Below are 19,919 nucleotides of genomic sequence, written 5' to 3'. Positions count from 1 at the left end.
TCCAATATGCAAAATACTAGCCACACATAATGTTATACATTTTTTAAAATAAAATAAATAAAAACTTTAAATTTAACTTTACAATGACACTAGCCACATTTCAATCTCTCAGTAGTCACATGTGGGCTTGTGGCTACCATACAGGACAGTGTTGATACAGAATATTTCCATTATCAAAGAAAGATCTGTTGGAAAGAACCAAGTTAATCATCATTTGAGTCATTTGTGCCTCTTAGTCTTCTATCCCTTTCCTATCTCCTTATTCAGCAACTAAAATGGTTAAAGTGGTTTTTTTCCCCCTCTGATGAAGAAAGAGCTATATTGACTATATATCTAATTTATAGCTGCTTGGCTACATATGTAATTTATACTTGCTGTGAATAAAGGAGTAGTCCTCTTTCCAAGAGCTTAGATCCTTGACTATTCCCTGCCATGTTATCCAGATAGGACAAAAGGCTTATGGAAGGCTGGCCTATTCCTAAAGAGCTCAGGACCCTGTGAAATCCTATTGATACATCCTAACAAGGTGGTGATTAAAGTTCAGGGAAGCTTTCCAAGGAGAAAAAACTGAAATTTTTCCTCAGCTGGAAATTATAATTTGATTAAATAAAGTAGTTTTTCAGAAGGAGTAAAAGAGCAATAAGAAAACTCACCTGCATGTAGAAAGAGGAGCAAACTGTACACCTTTCTCCTTGCATTCCCTTCTTATTCTTTCTTTTACATTTCTACAGAGATCTACAACCCTAGAAAAGAAAATTGAATAAAATATTACACTTTCAAATGAAAACTACACAAATTCTAAGAAGTGCTGGTTTATCTGGTATCCTTCATGTCTGTAAAATCTCTTAACCATAAACTTTCATAGTTACTCTTTCGAGTGTACAAAAAGAGCCTTGATCATTCATATTGGGTCCTCCACTCATAACTTTCTTTGTTGCTTTAGAAGAAATACAAATCAGAAGAGTAGACTCAAGCCTCATGAATGGAGTTTCCCACACTTAGGAAACCTAACTTCAAAATGAACTTAATTACAAGATTTTACAAGTTACAAAAAATATGCTAATGAAAATTCAATTCTGGGTTATTCGAATACCAATCTTTATCGATGTCTAAGCAGCTTTCCTTAATTCAAAATAGTTCAATCAAAAATAATTATGTCCTATCAAATGTGCCACAGACTATTCTCAAGCTAAAATCCAATTTGACAAAGACTTATTGGATATAGACTGTGTAAAGTGCTAATGTGTTATGCTAGACTGTTTGATATTGGGTCAATGAAAATAGGGGATGGGTGGCAATAATCCTTCACAGGGAAATATTTGACAATATTTAACAATGTTCATCTATTTTTAAATTCACCCATATTTAAATATGAGCTGTAGCATGTCATTGTAACTACATATTTTGTTTTATCTAAACAATAAAACTCCTAAGCCATATATAAACCATTTTATTCCCCTATAAATATCTTGGCCACATACTGGCAGAATCTGTGTTTTAAACAATGGTTTGTTTAGCACCAAGAGAACAAACTCAGAAGGTTGGCCTAGCTTTCTAATCTTCAAACTGATTCTACTGTGTAGGATCAATAAAAACCATACATTTAAATGGATTAAGCCTTATAAAGCATATTTAAGTTATCTATATTTTCAGTATCAATAAATATAGGATTAAAATATAAATAAGGCTTTAATATTATCATGCCATTTTTTTTTATTTTTATGAATACAGCATATGAAAATTTTATAAATTCTAATTTTACAAAACACTGCTTTTAAGTTAAATTCTGATTTAATTTATGAGAGTTGCAGGTAAATATGATTTACCAATGTTATGTATGCCTCATTCATAGAATGGCAAAAATGAATATTTTTAAAAATATAAAGTATTAAAGATTACTGAAATTTGGTTTTTTTATCTTGAAAATTCACTTACAAAAAGCTTTCAATACAAATAAAACCTATTCAGCTTTAATATGTATAAAGACTAAGGAATACTATAATAATAAAGTTACTAAAAAAACAAGTTACTAAAATAACAAGTTCTTTATCTTGGCTTTAGAAAACAATGTTAAGTGTTACTGCCAAGTATTCTAAAAATATTAATATAATTCTTCTGTTGATTGGACTATGTTTCAGATTAAATACATGTAAATATACTTAATTGTCAAAAATGTAATAGGAAACATGGACATGTTAAGAATGGCCTATATATAAACCCTGGTAAGTGAATAATAAAAGAGATGGTAAGAGGGCTGAGGATATAGCTCAGTCACAAGGCCATGGGTTCAATCCCCAGCACCACCAAAATAAAGAAGGGGGGGGGGAGGGAGGGAGGGAGGGAGGGAACATGAACACAGGACTAACTGGTTATAATTGCCAAAGGTATGTTTCTATACATGATTTGTGGGAAAGGGGTTCTGAAAGTATTCTCATATAATTTAGATAAGTTCAATACAGTCTACTGGATCAATCTTTGTTTTTTTTTTTATAAATGCAACTATGTATATACTTTAAAATTCTTACTTGACCTATCAGCAAATTTTGCACTGTTGATCACTTTCCCCCCCAAGGGGGGGGGACTATCTTCTATATGTTGAAAGTCCCTAGGACTTCTTTCATAGGTTCTTTTATTTTTCCCTCTACTCCATTCTGTTTGTACAAAGCAGTTTAAATCACCACACTCCCACTGCTATCTACAAAATCTTTAAAATCTCCAACTCCTAAAAAAACAGCTTTTAAAATTTATTTATTTGGGTATTGAGGATTAACCCAGGGGCACTCAACCACTGAGCCACATCCCCAATGCTTTTCGTATTTTATTTAGAGACAGGGTCTCGCTGAGTTTAGGACCTCACTAAGTTGCTGACACTGGCTGTGAACTTTTGATCCTCCTGCCTCAGCCTCTCAAGCCACTGGGATAACAGGCATGTGCAACCATGTCTGGCAAAAACATGACTCCAGAGTTGATTCATAGGACTCTACATGAATACTCATTGAGCACTTTAAAAAAAAAAAATTTACCAGGTATAGTCAGTGTGCTAGGGTCACTATGGGACACACAAAGATTAGTTAAGACCAATAACCCTTTAAGTGGCCTGGCATGAAGAGGCCAAAGACCCAATAATGTGTGAAAGTTGAAGGTCCTGGTCCCATGGGCTACTGCTAAATACAGTTACCAGCTAGCTAAAAGTTCAAAAAACAAAGCAAGTTAGTTAGTACATGTGTAATAAGTAAAGTTTACTTCACAAATGCAGTTACTTTTCATTAATGTCATCAGTTAACATTAATGAATTATGAATTTTTCATAATGCTGAAGAGAAACCTCTACACTAACCCATGTGTAACAGTGATAAGGACAGAATGTTTGTGTCCATCTCAAAATTCACATATGGAAATCCTAACCCCCAGTGTGATGACATTAGGAGGTGGGACTTTTGGGGAAGAAGCACAGCTCTCATGAATGGTATTGGGCACTTATAAATAAGACACGAGAGGGTTCTCACTGCTTTCTGTCATAGGATACGATGAGAAGAGAGCCATCTCTAAGCCATAAAGTCTGCCTTTACCAAAGACTGACAATGCTGGCACTCTAATATCAGACTTCAAGACTCCAGAACTGTGAGAGATAAATATTTCTTATTTAAGAACATTTAAGTCACTCCGTCTATGGTATTCTGTATACAGCCCAAACTAAGAAACCCAGAAAGGAGATGTATTAAAAGACTAAAATCATCTTTGAAAACACTATGAAAAGCCTCTAAACTACTTGTGCTGCTCAAGTGTAAAATGTCCATGAGCTGGTAATTCTTTTTATTTACAAAATTTATTCTCCTTATTAAAATTAAATGTGAAAACAGAGAGATACTATAAATTGGGTTAATATCTAGTAATCCAAGGAACATGAGCACCAATGTATCAATAGTCACAGTCCTGGGTAAGTGAAGACAACATAATAGGAAAGTTTTCTGAGGGGACAAAAAAGAGCTTAGGAAAAACAAAATGTTATGATATGTACTATCTAAACAGTAGATCCATGGCAATTTGTTATAGCCTATATTCTTTATTGTAGATTTTAAATAGTGCACAAATTTATAAAAAAAAAAGTAAAATGTAGGCATATTAAAAAGAAAAAGCAAAATGTAGGCATATTAAAATATATATATATATAATTCCTGAAGGAATTAATTCACAAGTCCATTTTTAATAAAACTACTTGACATTTCCAAATAAGTTTATATTAATTTACAAACTGATATTTATGTGAGAGTGTGTGTGTATGTGTGTGTGTATTTCTGATAAAGAAATCTATACATTTATTTCCATTTATCGATTTGGGCCTTTTCTTACAATATTCTCCCATATTAGAATTTTGCTTATATTTAAAAATAGAAATGTACTTAATTTCTTTTTTTCTTATTTAATAAATATATTTTTTTGGTTTATTTATTTATTTTTATTTATATGTAACAGCAGAATGCATTACAATTCTTATTACATATATAGAGCTCAATTTTTCATCTCTGGTTATATACATAGTATACTCACACCAATCCATGTTTTCATACATGTACTTTGGATAATAATGATCATCACATTCAACCATCATTAATTACCTCATGCCCCCTCCCTTCCCTTCTCACCCCTCTGTACTATCTAGAGTTCAAAAAATACGGAACACTTCACGAATTTGCGTGTCATCCTTGCGCAGGGGCCATGCTAATCTTCTCTATATTGTTCCAGTTTTAGTATATGTGCTGCTGAAGCAAGCACTGTACTTCATTTCTTAAACAGGGTTTCTTTCAGAAATCACTTAAATGAAATTAAGATCTTGCTTAATACATACATGCACAAACATCAAAAGCTACATAATATATTACAATAGAGTAACTGGTTTTAAAATTTTGGGGGACTTTTTGGAGAACATATTTATGACCCAAGAATTTAAATAAAGCTGGGTGCAGTGGTACATGCCTGTAATCTCAGTTACTAAGAAGGATGGGAGGTAAGAGGATTGCAAGTTTGAGACCAGCCTCAGCAACTTAGCAAGGCCCTACGCAACTTAGCAAGACCCTGTGCCAAAATAAAAAATTAAAAAGGGATAGGGATGTAGTTCAATAGTAAAACATACCTGAGTTTAATCCCAGTATTAAAAAAAAAGAAAATTTATATTAAAGCTAAGTAAAACAAACAGTAACATTTAGTATTTTTTTCTTCTTATTGGCACATTATAATTATATATAACAGTGGGATTTGTTATTATATATTTTTAACATTTAGTTTTTAGTAAGAGTCTTCAAAATGTAAACGTCAATAATACCTTCCTTTTTTGGATTACAGAAAAATTTTCCTCAAACCAAAAAAAAAAAAAAGTGTAATGGCTGGAAGTTCTGGTATTCTGATGAAGATACTAATTTAAATAAAAGTAGCCACCTTATTTCAAGGCTTCTTCACAAAATTTTGAAAGTTTATATATTCATACACCAAAATAAATTACGTTAGCAACTCACAAAGCATATTTGAATTGAATAATATCCGACATTTTATTATATATTACCTGTCCCAAGGAGCAGAAGTCTCAAAAGATTCTCCTAAAACATAGTATTCCAAACCCAAGTCCTGTTAAGACACACAAAAATCACTAAACTACAACAGATGCAATAATCAGTAAGTAATATTGTTATTATTTCATGTAACTGTTAGTATTACATTTCTATTTTAACCTCAAATGCTTTTATTATCTATCCCATAAGAGCTCTGGGAAGGTGCCCTGAATGAAATATGATCTTCTTAAGGACAGGAATCTTGTGTCTTGCTTTCTTCTGTATCCCTGGCAGCAGACAGAGTGCCTAAGACAGAATAGGAATTCAAAGATTTCTCCCGTGAATGGAGTGTCTATCCAGGAAAAATCTACGTACATATAGAGAAGACTAATAGAATAGATTTTTACCGTCTTAAATACCAAATTAACCAATATCAAAAATTGGTCATCAAGATGGAAGAAGTAGAGGGACAGAAGTTGAGAGAGAGTGGGATTAAAATAAGCAAGTATTTTCCTTTCTTCAAGTCAACTTTTCTTTAAAAACAAATTCCAAAAATAGTGTCTCTCTCCTTGAGGTTGAGAGATTAGTCAAACATAGGGAAACAGAGGGATTTCTGCTTGGAAAATATTTTCTAGCTTACAAGATGTAATATTTATATTACAAGTAACTCATACCATTTGATTTCTTTACCCAGAGCACAATTGTCATCACAGCTAGAAAGATAGATTCACAAGACCACAGAATGTAAAGATTTGAGGAAAAAAAAAGTTATAAGGCAGAAAAATCAATACAGGTTATAAATTTGCACTTCCCATAAAAAGAATCACTTTGACTCTACTAATGGTTGGCAGGGGGAAAAAAACGCAACTACTGATCTAAAATGGTTGTTTTTCTCTTATGAATTCATTTATTCAGTAAACATATATCTGAACATGTAACAATGGCATTGTGCCCTGGAATTTTTTTGAAATATGAAACAAATAAATCTAGGGGAAAAATCCCTAATTTGCTTTTGACTCAGTTTTAACATTAACTGGAAACTTAAATTAAGACATTTACCCCAAATTGTATGTACACTGTACTTGCTACAACTGTATTTCATTTTCTAGAATTCTGAATTCAGTATTATAAGAAAATGATCAATACCCTTTGTTGAAACAACAAACAAAATTTTATCTATACTCAAAATACTTTCTATGAGAAGAACCGTGGATACTGACAATTTATGGATGTACACATAATGCATAAAACCTATTATCATTCATGATCTGTACATTCCTTAATCAGAAATCTTAACACAGTGGACAGGCAATAAATATATTTTTCCCCATTGGCACCACTAGGTGGGGGATAGAAAGGCACAGGACTAACAATATACTTCAAATTCACTGCAATTTTATAATTTAGATCTTAACTAGAATTAAATTCTTTCTAAAATGAGAAAATATTAATTCAAGCTTTCTTAAATAAGTAAAACCAAACTGTATATAAGTTTTTGTATTTCCTTCCAAACAATTTCTAACTGAAGAATTAGAAAACTTAGTAGTAAGGAAGCCAAATTCTCAATAGAGTAGCTGAGAAACGACCTTTTAGAATAAGATCATTCACATTAAATAAGAGGCAATATTTAAAAAACAAAACAAAACAATACTAATCACCCGGGAAACAGCAGAAAACAATTAAGAAACCTGAGTTTATTAGAAAATAGAAAGAAAAAAAAAACACTAAATAAAGGAAGAAATAAATTTCAAAAGAACAATGCCATGTAGCATAGACTTAAATATGACTAATGAAGTTTCTAACATATATCCCATAAAAATCTGTAATCAGAAAAATTTTAGTGCTCAAGTACACATAAATTATTTATTTCTAAATAGTAATAATCACTAGTGAACCAATAACTACTTGGAATTAAGTTAAATATCAATTTTTAAAAAGACAAAGATTTATATACATAAAAAACAGATTATAAATTAAGTAAGGAATGCTGCCAAATAAAACAGCTTGATTCTAACAAGGTAATGTTAGGAAAGGCATGTTCAATGTTTAGACAGAGAATGACTCCATTCTTTTAAAAGAAAAGACAGATATTAAATCATTTTTAAGTTACTCAAAAGCATAATTTGGTTTAAATGGGCTTCTGTAAAACCACAGCTAATGCAGGGTTCATGTAAATGATGTGCTTAATTATCATATCTTAAGATGTTTAAGAAACTTAAAACTATGGTTTCATTCAAAGTAGGAAAGATTATTATGTGCAATGTAAATTAAATGACAAGGGAAATATGATGTAACCTACTCGAATGTATGCAATGACATAGGTCAGCAAATATCCTCTCTGCCCATTATCTTCTCCAGCTGCCAATCCACTGTGATTAAAGAACAAACTGTTAATACATTTTAAATGAACCATTAAAAAATATATAAAACTAACCAAACCGATTTGATATCTAAAGAAAACTGCTTTTCCAGATTACATCTCATTTTTATCTTAATTTCATTTATATCAAAGAGATATCAAGAGAATAAGTTTAGACAAAAATCTAAAAATATTTTTAATATTTCAGTCTAGTCATTAATTTCAAAATTTATCCACCACACTAATAAAGCTGATTTATATTACTTTTCATATTCTCAAAAAGAGCAGAGAATTAGTCATGAAAAATAGCTTAAATAAGCTTAATTCTCACATGCATAACAAGACACTTAAATATTCTTATTTTATTAATATAGGCTGAGTATCCCTAATCTGAAAATCTAAAATCTAAACTATTCAGAATTTCCTGACTTTCTATTCTGGATGGATAAATACAAGTTAGTGTTATCTAGAAGGAGTAGCAGACTTGACAGAATAGCTCTAGTCTAGAACTACTTGAGGACGGGCTATAATGAAATGCAGGGGACTGTTTGTATTAATAGAATGTTTATAAACAAGAAAGAAGCATTGCTGAAAGTGAAAAGTAAGAAAACACAGAAAAACAGTTCTGGGTTGGATGTGAGTTTGTAGGTAGAGAGCCAAATAAAGTCCTCAAACAAAAGGAACACATGTCAGAACACTGCAGGGACAAGTGCTTGGAGGAAAACAGCTGAACCCATAACTCACGTAGATATGAAACAGTCAAGATTAAAACCAAAGGAGAAAAAACTCTATAGATCTAGAAAATACAAATGGTTCATCTTGGAACTAAAAGTAGAAGGAAAGGAGATAAGAGTGAAGCCTAAAAAAGGGTACAAGATACCTGTGCTAGGAATCTTTGAGAAGGAGCATGCTAAATATGTTATATGGTGAGAAGTAACAGGTGTGAATAAATATTCAGTTGGCCTATCTCTGTTAAGTACGGTTGAGAAAAAGTCCTTCTTTCCTCTCCCAGACAAGACATTTCTCTTTAGATTCTCTTCTAACATCTGGTGATGGTTTCTGTTTCACACTGGGATCCAGTGGGACAAACCACACAGAAACATGCATTGTTTTACCTAAAGTAGGAAGAGATTGAAATTGGATGTCCATTCTAAATTCATAAACCCCAAAGAAGAAAAAAAGTCAATTTGGGATTCTTTCCAAGTCATGTTTTCTGGCAAATTTAGCTTTTTAGAATTTTTCTTTCTTTATTTAAGTTTTTAAAACTGTCAATCTTCTAGTCTGAATTATCTTAAGATACAATTGTGTCATACAACATGAACACAATCACTTATGTAACCACTACAAAAAAAAAAAACTATTTAAATTCAAACTGCTTTATTTTAAAGTAGCAACTTCCATCCCTTATTTCCTGCTATTTGCAAATTTCAGACATCAATTCATGGTTCTTGAACAAATTTAAAGCTATTTCATGAGGAAGCACTGGGAAGACTAATGAAAGAGGAATGAGACAATCATTTATATAAAAGGGCCATCTGGTAAACCTAATCACTCTCATGTTGAATTATTTTAAACAACTTAAGCACACTTTAAAAATACTGATAATATATTACCTTAAGTTCTATGGTAAATGTCAAAACACCTGTCATGAGTGCTGACAAGTAACATTTATTCTCCTCAGTTCTTAGAAAAGTAAAAGTGTTTAGCCAACAAGGATAAACAACCAAGGTATGATGATTATTCAAAATTTGGTTCCTAGGCTGTGTTGGGTCACAGATGTTCAAAGGTATTTAACAGTGTCGGAGTGGAGTGGAAGATAAAGAGACAAAATGGCTAAGATAACATGTATTCTAGATTGTTCAGAGTACTTCATTAAAAGCAATCAACTTTAGCTAATAAGGTAATGGGAATACAGGACAAAAGGAAGAGAAAATAATGGACAGATTAATAAAGCCCTATTAAAAATTAAATACATGAACTAAATTAACATATAAAAACTTCATCAGAAAAAAAGTTGGTGGTGCCTTCCTCTAAATTGTTATGCAGAAGTGACTGAGGATTCAGGGTTTTCAGAGTGGCACCTTAAAGAAAAATATCCCTGAGTCTTCAATAATTAGAACCAAAAATTTTTTTTTAACAGAAAACAAGGGGGCAGTCAGGACCTCTGATAGAAAATCAAAATAAGATATTTCCAAGTTTAAAAAAAAATAAAACAAATTCATTTTCCTAACCGACAATATGGGTTGCTCAAAACCAAAGATTTTTGCATCTAAATGAAGGAAGCCAGGAAGAAAGTACATTAAGAAATTAATTGTAATGTAACTAAAAAGGAACAAATAATAGCAAAAACACGAGACACCAATTTGAGCCAATGTTTTTAACAGTTTATCTCTGCTTTAAATTAATATCTCATTTACTATAATCTATTTTTAATGGATAAATCTGGTAGAAGTATTATTTGGAGTAAGCAAAATGTTGGAATTAAACCAACAGTTCTGGAGCTTTAGTATCAGTGTCTGGCAAGCTGAACCCTGTATCTGAAAGAAGATTCACTCTTCTTTATAAGCTATAAATTGATGGTGTGATGTGAGAAAACAAACGCGGCATTACTGACATGCCTGAAATTGATTACTCAAACAAAACTGATAATATGGTTCTGAAAAACCATCTAAAGATTAAAATACTCTGTCTTACAGGTGGTAATAGGCATAAAAGAATTAGTAAAAAAAAAAGATATCAGGGAAAAATACAGAGCTTGGTTTCATCAATTCATTCAACAAATGTTTAGTCAATTTCAAGTATGTTCCAAGTATCAAGAGTGAGGCCCAGGAACAGACAAATCATGCCTTATTAAAAAAATTAAGTGTAAGACAGAATGGGCACTTTTTATCATCAATGGGTACTTTTTATCATCTAACAGGAAATGTGACACATTACTTACTAGTAAAGATTTGCTAGTTACTCTGAATTTTAATTATAATTATTGATTCTACAAAGTAGATTTCCTGTGTGTGTGTGTGTGTGTGAAGGAATGTAAGAACACTGGGATAAAACTAAGCAAATCCAACCCTATAAACAGTGATCCAAAACATTATTAGAAAATGTCTTCTTACATTTCCCTACAAGTCCTTCTGAAAAATTTTATAGTCCCAATTAAATACTTAAATATATTTAAAAAATTTAATGTTTCAGTTTCTAATATTAAAGACTAGAGCAGAGATAAAATGTTTTCATTAAAATTTACTTATCACCTGTGAGTACCTACTTCCTAAGCAGTAGGTATACAAATAATGCCAAATTCCTTCTGGGCAGGGAAACATGCACATTTTAAAAATGCAAACAAAAATGAGATGACCTGAAAGCCAAGCAATTTGATCATTAAATAAATCTTTATAGCATAATTATTTTTAATTAATTTAGTTAAAACATCAGTAATTCCAAAAGGTAACATAAAAACTTTAGCAGAGAAAGTTTGAAAGATTAATGAACTTTATCTGTTACTAAAGAAAATTAAAATTCTACTTGCCAGTTTCAGAATAGGGGGAAAAATGTGAGAGTCTAATTTTTAATATTCAAAACCAGTACAACAATAAACTAAAACTTAAGCCCAAGGTTATACCCTTTTCCACTCTGACAATACTTCACTTCAACATTGTTCAGACAATCCTGGAAGTAAAAAGCTAGTTACATATTAAAGTGTGTGTGTGTGTGTGTGTGTGTGTGTGTGTGTGTGTGTGTGTACGAGTGGGATACTCTAAAACACACAGCTCCAAATTAAGTGTTCAATTGTTGGCTTAGAAGGAAAAAAAGAATAAAAGTATTAGAAAGAACTCAGACTAAGCATACTGTGTATGCTATATTTTAACACTGAAATAAACAAAAAAAGTAAGACTAGTATCCAGAAAACTGATAATTTATGTACTTAGAAAAGAAAAAATGTAGTCCTGATAAATGGCATTTCCACTATAGTTCTCATTGATCAGTCTGATAATCCATCAAGCAGACAGACAAAAACCACCCTATCATTATTCAGTTGGTTACAGATGTGAAATGTTTTCTGTTTCTTTATACCAGCACAAAACTGTAAATGACACGGGGTGGAGTGTAGACAATTTGTCAAATACCAGGGATTAAACTTAATTTCCTTTTAAAAATACACTAATAGCATGTTTTATATATACACTATTTTCACTGAAGAGTAACATGACAATGAATTTTTTTCCTACTTTACCACAACAAATATGAAATTGGTATTAGTGCAAACGACCAAAAAATAATATTTATATACTCCATATATAATTAGATAAGTTAGAGCAATCAATCTAACTTCTTACAAATTTTGGAAGTAAAAACAGTATTTTAAATTTACTATCATAAATTAACAGAAATTTAAAATGAAATTTGAATTAATAACTGCCTAGAGATATCCAGTCTGTTTATAAACATTACAGTTTGGTGCATTAATAACTGGTTGGAGATATTAGAATTCTAGCTTATTATTCTCTTGGCATTAAGAACTTAAAGACATACCCAAATTTTGCAGCAATGTCATATACTTGTTTTTCATGTTGAAGAACCTTCTCACGGTCCCCCTCAAATAGTAATGTGGCTATACTTAGCTGATTTGGATCAAATCCTTTAAACTTAAAAAAATATATATTTTATTACAGATGAGTTTAACCTTGCGAAACAGTAAATCAAAATGCATTTGCTCTTTTCCTTCTGGTCTGAGTTCAAATACACCAAGTTTTTAAAAATTGAACTTCGGAACTTTAAATTTCAATCAATAAGAATGCTTAATGCACCTATGCAGATCATTACAACATAAAACTATAGAGCATGCAAAAAACATTTTATATGTATTCCATGGTTTTAATCATATAAAACCATGTATGCCATGGTTTAAATCAAATGTCATATTGATATATAAATATAACAAATTATCAGGATTATAATAAAGAATTAAATAAAAACTACAAAATAATAAAGTAGCTAATTATAGGGGGGAACACAACAGTATCCTTACATACTAATAAGAACTTCTTATAAAAAATACTTTCAAAAGAGATCTTAAACATAAAACTAAGAGAAATAATCTTATAAAGAAATATATAACTTCATTAGGAAAACATACCTAAAAAATATAAGTAAGATTTATGTTCCTGAATGCATAAACTAAGCATTACAAACCTATATATTACTCTATTCTGAGTTTAGTAAGAACCCCAGTGGACTGTTGAAAATGAAGAGTTTCTAAAATTTTTTCTAGAATAGAAAAGAGGTAGGTGATAGTAACCTCAAGGAAAATTCTGAATAACAAGAGGGAAAATCAGACCTACAACAATTAAACCCATTTAATTTCTCAAGAACAAAAAGCTCACTTAAAAATATGCATTCAGGGGCTGAGGATGTGGCTCAAGTGGTAGCACGCTCACCTAGCAAGCGTGGGGCACTGGGTTCGATTCTCAGCACCACATAAAAATAAAATAAAGACATGTGTCCACCTAAAACTAAAAAATAAATATTTTTTTAAAAAAATGAATTCAAATGGAGTTTGTTTATTAGATAAATACTATGAGAAGATGTGTTGGTTATGGCAAATCAATGAAATAAGAAGGGATTAATTAGTTAATGGTGCTGACTCAACTGGTTACCAACTGGGGGATCAGAAGGTGAAGATTACTTTAGATTTTTACTTCACATCATAAAATTGAAATAAATTAAAGTGTAATAAGGAAAAATTTTAAATTCTCATTCAACACAAAAGAGAAAAGCAAATGGTCATAATCATAGGTCCAAATGAACGAAGCTTCTAAGCTTAGAAGCAATTAAATAATTACAGAAAAAGCTTAAAAAATTTGAAGTTTTAACACCAAAAAGAAAAATCTCTTTTTAAATGGGAAGTACTGGACTGAAAACATTTATTTACAAAATTTACAACAAAGGATCTCTAATAATTCCTCAAAGAGAACATAGCAGAGGAAAAAAAGGAATCAATCACCTTGGCAAAATAATCATATTCAACTAACTCAGAGAAAAATTACATCTAGAAAATATAAAGAAATGTTTTGTCTCACTGATTTTGAAGAACATCATCTAAAACAAAGGACTATTCCCCTCCCAATAAATTTAAAACATAAAAAAGCAACAAGAACAAAAACCCATATGCAATAATAAGGCCACAACAAAAAAATGACACACATTTTGCTGCCAGTACTATACACTGGTATATGTTTTAGGAAAGCAATCCAGCAAAGTTTAAATAAAAATTCATACTCTTAGAAAATGTGCATTAGACTGTTCAATGAATATTATTTTTAGAAACCTCAAAACTAGAAAAGGAAAATTTTTGAAAATGACTACATGACTGATTTAATATTATTCCAATATGAAAAACAATAATTATAAAATGTACACAGCAACTATTATAAGAACAAACATCCTTATAATAAGGCGTCTGTGAGAGGAAGAAGGCAGGAAACCAAATTAAAATCCCAAGTATTTAAACATTTAGCATTTTATAAAAATTCTTACCTTTGTAATATAAAACTTTTTTAATCCATCCAAAAATGATGTAAAAATAGAGGAAACCTGAGGTTTAAGAGCATGACCTAAGAAAAAAGTTTCTATATTAAATTAATAGCAAACGATATTTTCAGACGATTAAAAGACTACTTCGTAGCCTAAAAGTAAAAGTTTTATGACTTTAACTTTTAAATCTATATTATGTATATTTATCTTAAGATCTTCATCTTTTCTTTTCCCTTCTTTCAAAAATCACAACTTTTTATTTACAAAACCCATTCTGTTTGTTAAATTCAAATTACCACATGTAATTAATACTACACATAGTTTAGGTCATCTTTCAATGATGTATTTTATACATACTAAAACTAGTTCATTAATTTTTATTTTATTAAGAACTCCCAATGGTGGCTGGTTTTACTTTTATTTTTCTAATTATACAGAAACCACTCAGAGGTATAACCAAATACGGAGTCAATGCAAAGTTTAAGGTTGTTTCTTAATTAATTCTTAACTTATCGAGAATTCTTGGCATAAAACTAGCAATTGCTTTCTTAATCACACCCAGAGAGTTAAAATTGCCAAAATAACATAAACGGTGTCTCAGAGTCTGTTAAATTAACATCTTTGCCTGCGGATTAAGCTTAATTGAGTGAAAACCTTTTACTGTTTCCCCACTGTTTTCAAAGAGTAGCAACTTCAACTTCCATGACTGCTACATTTAAGAGTCAAGCATCTGGCTTTAATGTTATGAGCCCAATTCAGAAAAATATGGCAACCATTTATATAAAAATTTTATAAAGAATTTTAAAGTCTTTACTAAATCTAAAATCATATCCAAAAAAAGATTAATTTTTTTAAAGCCTTTCAAGTTTCAGGGATTTTGTTTGTTTTTAAAGAGCAGGACTTCCCTCTAAAATAAGTACAAAAGCAAACATTTCTAAAACAACTATCACTGATAGTCTATTTTTCTGACCCACCTATTTTTTTAATTGAAATTATGAATCTGTGATACTACAGTTTTGCTGTCTCTAATAGGAAACTGTTAAAAGGACACGTAACATAAGTCTTAACCAGGAGCTAATAGAAATTCATGCTCTGAGGCATTAAAACAAACCCCCTGCTGCCCCTGACACTCCAAAAGAACTGCAGATTAGATGGAGATCCACCTGGCAATCCTTTTGAGCTACTGGATCAAAAGTAGTTATTTTTTTCTTTTTTTATTGTGAACTATCAGAGATACTTTTCCAGAATAACCAGTGCTTTTTGATATAATTTTTAGCATGATTTAAGTTAGAAATAACGTATCAACAAAACACTTCCTGCACCAAATGGAAGTCATCCTATCTAAATAACAATTGGAAATAAACATGTAAACATATGTTGAGTATGTGTTGTGTTTTTGCAAAATGGAAATTGCTATTCATATAAAAGTTTTCTCATTCATTTATCTTTACACAATGCATAAGGGATCCAAATGTTAGTGCTCCAATATGAAATAATCCTTACGGGTAAATAATCCACTGACATTTATTAGTATAATTTCCATTACATCAGTAGCAATTAGTCATACACATCTCCAATACTAAGTTGACATGATAGTTTTAAAGAATAAATTATTGCAAAAGAGACACTGACTTTTGAGTCAAGCATTAGTATTACTTGGAGGATATTGTTATCTTTTACTTTTTCTTAAATTAATGCTACCTATGAGATTAATTATACTCTAAATATATTTCAGCTAGTGTTTTATCTTTTATAGTAATCTGGTTTCCAAACAGCTTGACAGTGCATTTTTTGTTCCTACAATTTGAATTAATTAAAAAGGATATATTAACTATGTATGTTTCAAAGAAGTGGTTTGAAACAGTGTAAAAAGTATTGGGCTTTGGATTCAAACTAAAAGAGTTCAATCTCGGCTCTACCAAACAAGACTTGCAGACTTTGGTTAAAATACTGAGCCTTGAATTGTTTTTAAAATGGGAATACCACCTTGAAGAACAGTTGTGAGGAGGGATTTCATAAATTATACTAAGTTAATGTGCTTAGCAATGTGCTAAGAGCTATTTAGGATATGCTTACCTTCTTTACCAATGCAATGATTAATGTTCAAATAACAACTAAATGCCTGTTATGGCTAGGAACGATACTGCACACCTGGAATCCTAGCTACTTGAGAGGTTGAGGCAGGAGGGTTGCAAGTTTGAGGCCAGTCTAGGCAAATAATTAAGATCCTGTCTCAAAAATAAAAATAAAAATAAAGGAATATGGATGTAGCTCAGTGGTAGAGCACTTGCCCTGCATGTGCAAGAAAGACCCTGGGTTGATCCACAGAACCACAAAAACACAAAATTTAAAAATGCCTACAATGTGATAAATGCAAGAAATTTTAAAAATTACTAAAATACATCCTCTAAAATTTGAGAAACCTTGATCTACAGAGGAAATCCATAGATCATTTCAATATACTGAAAACAGATAATCTAAATATAATAGGGGTTTTACTACAAGAAGTGGTGATATTAAAAATATTCACCATTTGTGAATAAGGCTTATGCTTTATTAATCAGTATGACACAAACACTAAAAATAAGCAGGCTATTGTAGGGTCTGAATTGCTGTGCTAAGCATTACTCTTTTAGTTGTTTATCACAAGGTCATGACAATATATATAGAAGGAAAGACTTCAAAACAAACTGAAGAATCAAAAAGACTACAGCCAACCAAGAAGCATAACCAGATCTGTAATTCAAAATAAATACTATGGTGGCTAAATAAAAAGCAGAAGGGAGACATGATCAGTACTAGAAAGAATTAAGTCCTACCATAGAACTAGAAGGGACTATGTCAGCATGTTTCTCGGTATATAATGAGAATGTGGAACACAGATGGCAGACAGCCAGAAAGACCTTTTCCTTAAACTCTCATTTCAAATTGCTACAAAACCCAATTATAAAAAAAAAAATGGTCAGAATTACAGTTTCAAAAGATGCCTATGTCTAACATAATGTACTACAACATCATCACATAAATAGTTAATAATTTTATTAATTATATACATGGCTCTATAGATCTCCAAAAGCAAGCCAAACGTACTAGAGCCTTGATTTTCATTTGACTTAAATATCTCATTATTTATAGGACACAATTATCAACTTTTGTTTCTTAATACTATAGTATGTTGAAAGTAATTTATTAAAGAAGTAATTGTGAATAAAAAGAATCTAATTTAAAAATGAATTCTTGATATAAACCTGACTTTCCTAGTTAAGTTTCTACATAACTATAATATTTTTCTCTATATTAAAACCTAAGCAACTTTCAGACATGACAAACAAAAGCCTGCCTTTCAGGGCTGGGGGAATAATTCAGTGGTTCAGTTTTTTGCTAGCATGTGCAAAGCCCTGGGTTCAATCCCTAAAATACAAAAAAAGTAAAATAAAACAAAACAACAGCAACAACAACAATAAAATCTGCCTACCTTAGCCTTTGGTATTTATTACTGAACAATAATTTCCATAATTTTAGGAACTGATGTTTTGTTTTGTTTTTTTGTACCAGGGATTGAACTCAGGGGCACTCAACCACTAAGCCACATCCCCAGCCCTTTTTCATATTTTATTTAGAGACAGGGTCTCACTGAGTTGCTTAGGGCCTTGCTAAATTGCTGAGGCCAGCTTTGAACTTACAATCCTCTTGCCTCTGTCTTCCGAGCTGCTGGGATTACAGTACCACCATGCCCGGCTCAGGAACTCTTTTGATGGTATTTAAATTCTACAAACTCAAATCCCAAAGTAAATTTCAGCACGTGAAAAAAAAATATAGAAGCAATAAAACTAGAATTGAAAACATGATTAGTAAATTGTATCAAAAGTTCAATAATTTAGACATATAGGTAGAAAAGAAAAATGTTTTTGGATCAAAATACCTACTGAATTCTTCACCCCAAGAGCCCAATGGCACCTTAGATACAATCCATTGTAATATATTTTTCCCCCAAATCGACCATTTTTACTTCAACTCTTCCCTTTATTTAGCCTTCCACATCTAATTGGCTAGCTGATTTTTAAAAATCTATCCTCTACTCTATTTCCATTATTTCTACCTTACTCATGGGTCCCAAAATTTGCCTCTTGAGCTGTTTCATGTCTGTACCCTTCTAATCCACCCTGAGCAAAACTGCCAGAATGAGCTTTTGAAATGTAAAGATGATTTTATTCCCTCCACAAAGAAATCCCACGGCTTACAAGATAAAATACAAATCTATTCTGCAAAGCCCTAAATGACCCATGTAGCTTTATTTCATATGCCTTGTCCTACCCTCTATTTGAGGTAAACAAAATGATTCCCAGTATCCTAAAACATGTCACTGAGGTTTCATAACTTGGGGGGGGGGGGCGGGAAGGCAGCCCTGGGTATTGAACCCAAGGCTTTGTGCATACTAAGAAAGTACTCTAACCCTGAACTATATCCCCAAATTCTTTTTTAAATTATTGTTGTATTTTGAGATGGGTCTCAATAAGTTGCTCAGAATGCCCTCAAACTTTTAATACCCCTGCCTAAGTCTCTTGAAAACAATTCGTATTTCTGTTTACAAGTGAATGAGTGTGGTAAGGAACAAATAATCTCGAGCAAACTTCTATTTACCTTTTAAGACTTTGCTAAAGTATCACCCTCCTCTAAAAGTCTTTTCTGACTTTCAACCCCTAGGTTGAACAAAATCAAATAGAATCAACTGTTCCTTCACTTAAAAATCTATACAAGATCCAATGCAGTCTTCTTTCATAGTCTCTCCAACACTACTGAACTCATTCATTTATGTAACTGTCTGAGACAGCTTCCTGAATGGCAGGAACTATGACATTTATCTTTCTAGTGCTGAAAATTTTGAGAATAAATGAGCATATGTTAAAATTATCACTCCTTACTTACCAAACTGAAACTGCTGGTTGTCCATGAGGCGAATAGATGCAGGAGCACATCTCTGTTTAAAAAGAGAAGAATGTGATATAAGTTTAATACAATAAAAAGCTAGATGAGTAGAATATGAATATTTTTCTATATTTAAGAGATTAAGAGCTTACTTCCTAAAAATATACAGAAGAATTTTTTATACAATTCTATGAAGATAAATAAAACATCAGTGGCTTTAAATTATCTGGAGAGATCTACATGCAAAATAGATTAATACATACCACTATATCTTTAATTTCTGCAATAAGATGTGCTTATGTCTAGCAAAGACCTATGGAAATGCCATAAAAGAAAACTGGGCTTCAAGGTGAACTGACTTCAAGATGGATTATTTTAGAACAAAGTAGAAATTTTTAAGACTAAATACAGTTAATTCAATAATTATGTGTTTATGAACTAGTTATGTTAGGTTCTTGTAACACTTTTAAAATGAGGAACATGGAGATGAAATTTTTCAGGAGACAAAGCACTAAAATGTTGTCTGTGTCACAATTCTACAAACTGAAATTCTTTCTTTTT

The 19,919-nt window shown here is 31.4% G+C and overlaps 1 protein-coding gene across 3 annotated transcripts in view; it reads right to left on the bottom strand.

Annotated features, from left to right (window-relative positions):
* Nucleotides 1-19,919, bottom strand: part of AGPS (alkylglycerone phosphate synthase) — a 157,589-nt gene that overhangs the window by 42,652 nt on the left and 95,018 nt on the right. For all 3 annotated transcript variants that reach the window (XM_081261088.1, XM_081261087.1, XM_081261086.1), the window contains exons 12-17: nucleotides 19,359-19,410; nucleotides 14,436-14,512; nucleotides 12,432-12,544; nucleotides 7,842-7,911; nucleotides 5,557-5,618; nucleotides 654-743 (exon numbers count right to left, since the gene is read on the bottom strand). In XM_081261088.1, coding sequence (XP_081117214.1) covers nucleotides 654-743; nucleotides 5,557-5,618; nucleotides 7,842-7,911; nucleotides 12,432-12,544; nucleotides 14,436-14,512; nucleotides 19,359-19,410 — 464 coding nt within the window. The remainder of the gene's footprint in view (nucleotides 1-653; nucleotides 744-5,556; nucleotides 5,619-7,841; nucleotides 7,912-12,431; nucleotides 12,545-14,435; nucleotides 14,513-19,358; nucleotides 19,411-19,919) is intronic.

The sequence above is a fragment of the Spermophilus citellus genome (genome assembly GCF_964194105.1).
Source record: "Spermophilus citellus genome assembly, chromosome: 11".
NCBI classification, from domain to species: domain Eukaryota; kingdom Metazoa; phylum Chordata; class Mammalia; order Rodentia; family Sciuridae; genus Spermophilus; species Spermophilus citellus.
This window is presented reverse-complemented; position numbering and strand designations above follow the sequence as displayed.